The 4579-nt window shown below is 41.3% G+C and overlaps 2 protein-coding genes across 2 annotated transcripts in view; both read left to right on the top strand.

Moving 5' to 3' along the window:
- Pmar_PMAR028404 (n-acetylglucosaminyl-phosphatidylinositol de-n-acetylase, putative) overlaps positions 1-1255 on the top strand; it is a gene marked incomplete at both ends in the record, with an annotated part of 2683 nt that extends 1428 nt beyond the window's left edge. The window contains 2 exons of the mRNA XM_002764834.1: positions 391-567; positions 1055-1255. Coding sequence (XP_002764880.1) covers positions 391-567; positions 1055-1255 — 378 coding nt within the window. The remainder of the gene's footprint in view (positions 1-390; positions 568-1054) is intronic.
- A 579-nt stretch (positions 1256-1834) lies between these two features.
- Pmar_PMAR028403 (hypothetical protein) overlaps positions 1835-4579 on the top strand; it is a gene marked incomplete at its 5' end in the record, with an annotated part of 5172 nt that continues 2427 nt past the window's right edge. Inside the window, 4 exons of the mRNA XM_002764833.1 lie at positions 1835-1996; positions 2687-2768; positions 3211-3356; positions 4010-4192. Coding sequence (XP_002764879.1) covers positions 1835-1996; positions 2687-2768; positions 3211-3356; positions 4010-4192 — 573 coding nt within the window. The remainder of the gene's footprint in view (positions 1997-2686; positions 2769-3210; positions 3357-4009; positions 4193-4579) is intronic.

The following is a 4579-nucleotide window of genomic DNA, read 5'->3' as shown; positions in this document are numbered from 1 at the left end:
TTTGAGGCCAGTTGAGGAAAGCGATTACATATATTCCTACTCCAACACTGTATAGGAAACTCTTCTGAGCTCAGCAGCTGAGGAAAGCGATTACATATATTCCTACTCCAACACTGTATAGGAAACTCTTCTGAGCTCAGCTGAGGAAAGCGATTACATATATTCCTACTCCAACACTGTATAGGAAACTCTTCTGAGCTCAGCAGCTGAGGAAAGAGATTACATATATTCCTTCTACTCCAACACTGTATAGGAAACTCTTCTGAGCTCAGCAGCTGAGGAAAGCGATTACATATATTCCTACTCCAACACTGTATAGGAAACTCTTCTGAGCTCAGCAGCTGAGGAAAGAGATTACATATATTCCTTCTACTCCAACACTGCTCTTAGGTGCTGCAGGAGCGTTACTTCCAGCAAGCTGATCTGTCCCATTCGGCTATAATCACATTCGATGCTCTCGGGGTTAGCGGCCACCCCAACCATAGGAGCGTGCATGCGGGCGTTGCTGTTTGGAAACGGCGATATGGGGGGACTAAAATGAGAGTGTTCAATCTCGAGTCGGTGAATGTAAGCGGGATGGTGTTATTGGTAGTGAGTGGATTTGGAGGGAATCTTTCATAGTGCGTCAAAATATGTGCTCGCTTCCCTCAGCTGCTGAGCTCAATAGTTTCCTCAATGATTATAGGAGTTCATATACGAATCGAGAGAATATATACGATCGCGGACAGAAACTAAGAGAAATTCTCAAAAATTTCCTCAGAGTTTTTATATTGTCACCAACACTTGTGGTTGATCATGTGTATATTTCACCGCGCTGTGCGTAGTAAGATACGTTTTAGTAGTGAAATCTTCGCGGTGCGGTGAGGTGTGGGAGAGTGATAATAGTAGTAGCATATTTTTTACTACGTTGAAGTCGTATAATCTGCCAGGTCAAACGTGTATAATTCTGGTTTTACCAAAAAAAAACTAAGTTGAAATTTTCGGCATGAGAATTTCTCAGCGAATTTTTGTTTGATTTAAATGATTTTTTTTATTTTTTTTTCTTGCGGCTCAGATTTTGCGTAAATATTTCCTCCCGTTTGATCTCCTTTTCCTCCACCTTGCGGCAAGGCGAACGATTATTGTGAGTAATGGGGAAGATCCTATGGCCCTGTACCGCACTATGAAGATTTATCATAGCCAAGATGTGTGGTTTCGGAAGCTCTTTGCGGTGTTCTCAAGATATGCTTATGTCAACACTATAGTTGAGGTTTGACCAGAATCGGGCTTGAGTTGAATCTTACCATGATGAACCTAAAGATTCTCTCAGTTTTACTCTACCACTGTTGAAAGGGTTTGACCAGAATCGGGCCTGAGTTGAATCTTACCATGATGAACCTAAAGATTCTCTCAGTTTTACTCTACTACTGTTGAGACGGTTTGACCAGAATCGGGCCTGAGTTGAATCTTACCATGATGAACCTAAAGATTCTCTTAGTTTTACTCTACCACTGTTGAAACGGTTTGACCAGAATCGGGCCTGAGTTGAATCTTACCATGATGACCCTAAAGATTCTCTCAGTTTTACTCTACTACTGTTGAGACGGTTTGACCAGAATCGGGCCTGAGTTGAATCTTACCATGATGAGCCTTAAGATTCTCTCAGTTTTACTCTACCACTGTTGAAATGGTTTGACCAGAATCGGGCCTGAGTTGAATCTTACCATGATGAACCTAAAGATTCTCTCAGTTTTACTCTACCACTGTTGAGACGGTTTGACCAGAATCGGGCCTGAGTTGAATCTTACCATGATGAACCTAAAGATTCTCTCAGTTTTACTCTACCACTGTCCCAATGCCTGCCAAACCGATGGAGTTGTCGGAGTATCTCGAGCGGATCGAGCGTGCTTGCCGTCCACCCAGGGAGTGGAGTAGAGCATGCGAAATGGTGATGGAAAATGTGGAGCATGTATTAAACGATCATTACGGTGATAAAGGACCGAGAATTAAAGCGCAGGTAATTTTTTGGGGAAAAATTATTTTTGCGGTGGAATGGAAATGGTTATGTGGTTTTGAAATGACGTTACAAGGCACGTGTAATTTTGCGGTACGTGGAGGTGTAATTTTTTTGGGGGGAAGAGTTTGCATTCCTTGGTCGTGGAATGAAAACGTTTATGTAGTTTTTAAAATGATTTGATTTCAATGAGGAGTTTTGAAGCAATCGAGGTGGGAAGGGCGGCAGATGATTACGGTTTGAATTCTCTAGGATTAGATCCATCATAAATTTAATTTTGCTAGCGTTGTCAATTGCACGCGTACGCACATTATTTCTTGATGATACCACAACATGAACAACCGGGGTTACAAGTGCGATGGTTGAGGTAGATATTCGACAGTTTTTGAGCTGCGGAAAATTGGGCAAATTTTTCATTTTTCTTGGCAAAAAAATAAGTCTGGGGTTATAAGGAAGGACAAGTTTGACATTTTTTTTTGTGTGAAAATTTCAATTTTACCATGGCGACGGTATTGGAATGCATATTCGCTTGTCTCAGCTGAGCTCAGAAGTTTTTTACGAGTTCACATACGTGTGAGGAAATGAGCAAAATTTCCGAAAATTTCCGGAATTTCTATATTGTTACCAACACATGTAGTTGACCATGTGCATATTTTCCGATCGCAAAATATTTTTTCCGTTTTGGTTCTTCAGGGATCGTATGTGCAGAGCTTGATGATACGTGGAAGCGATTTGGATTTAGTCTTGTATAGGAAAGGTCGCCGGATAAACTCTTGTAAAAGGGTGGGGAGATCCCGGGTTCGATTCCCTGCGCGGTTGTTTTCTCATGCAATTTTTATTTCTCTGCAGCTGTGGAAAAATTATGGTATGAATTCTGTATGAATTCATGGATGTGGCTGCATGGGCTTTTTGACACTTTGAGAAATTATCGATTATTATTGGAGTTTTACCACCCTAGTGATATGAAAAACACTGGTGAAAAATGTATTTCACGACTACTGCATATCACCGCGAAAATCGCGTTTTTCACCGTCACTTCACGTAAAACGGGTAGTCGTGAAACTCCAGTATTTTTCTGAGATTTTGAGCTCGATTTTGTTGTGGACTTATAAAATAATAAAAACCGTTGTGGCTACATTCGAAAATTTGATTATGTTTCGGTGCCTAGGGGGACGCTGTTTATAGTTGATACATATTTTGGAATATATTTTTGTAAGGTTCTAAGAACTGCGTAAAAAGATATTTAACTACGACCACTGAGGCGGTTGTGCGGTCGTTGAATAACCTGAATAGCGATGTCAGAGCTCGGGTGAAACAGAGAATTCTGCACGCACGAGTTCCTATTGTAAAGCTAGTGTTTGAGGTAGCAGGGAGGCAATTTCAGTGGCAGTGTTGGAGTAGGAATATATGTAATCGCTTTCCTCAGCACCTGAGCTCAGGAGTTTCCTATACAGTGTTGGAGTAGGAATATATGTAATCGCTTTCCTCAGCACCTGAGCTCAGAAGAGTTTCCTATACAGTGTTGGAGTAGGAATATATGTAATCGCTTTCCTCAGCACCTGAGCTCAGAAGAGTTTCCTATACAGTGTTGGAGTAGGAATATATGTAATCGCTTTCCTCAGCACCTGAGCTCAGGAGTTTCCTATACAGGTGTTGGAGTAGGAATATATGTAATCGCTCTCCTCAGCACCTGAGCTCAGGAGTTTTCTTACTAAGTATCGGAGTTTGTAAACAAATTTTGGTTGTAGTAACGAGAACTTTGAAAAAAAATCCCTCGAAATTAGCCTGTGGGGAAAAACTCGGAAAAACTCCTCATACACTTTTATGGATCTTATCGAATTTTGCGTTATTTTTTCGGCCCGGCTGTGCATAGGTGCATCGTATTTTTTCATGGGAATGAACGCGCGAATTGATGCTCTTCAACGACGGGAAAAATTGCGAAATGGGAATATCCTGGGGAAATTTTTCCGATTTCGTGATGTTTTTACCATCATTTTTTTGTGATTGTCGATACAGGTTCGCTCTGACGTGATCGATTTGGAGACCTCCGACGAGCCCACATCGCCGTCATCCTCCTCTACTACGTCTTCTTCGTGCGAGGAGGATGATGAGGATAGATTGGTAAAGTCGGTGAAACCACAAACGGTTGAAGTTGATATGTCCTATGGTGACGAGCTGAGGGGGGAGTGTGATGAAGTGGTGAGATGTGGAAGGTGTGGTATTCATATTAGCTATAGTAATATATTGAAATATATTTTGTAGTATATAGATTATATATATCTATAGCTAGTGTTTAGTACGTGAAGTGCCGCGCTGTGTGGAAAAGCCGATATTCGCGGCGATATGCGGTATTTTATGGAGTATGTTTTTCACCTCACGGGTGAGACCCCGATATATTTTACATATGTTTTATTGTATACAGCCTCGTACGGAACGGGGAATCATCCGGGAACCTATAATGTTCCTGGGAGGGAAAAAATTTAGAAATTTGGACGTATGGCTAGGAACACGTTCTTCCTTAATCAGTTTCCAATGTAATCACATTAGGAACATTATTATCAAACTCTAGGGGACGTTATTTCTCAA

Source organism: Perkinsus marinus (assembly GCF_000006405.1).
Source record: "Perkinsus marinus ATCC 50983 genomic scaffold scf_1104296976042, whole genome shotgun sequence".
Lineage (NCBI taxonomy): Eukaryota > Perkinsozoa > Perkinsida > Perkinsidae > Perkinsus > Perkinsus marinus.
This window is presented reverse-complemented; position numbering and strand designations above follow the sequence as displayed.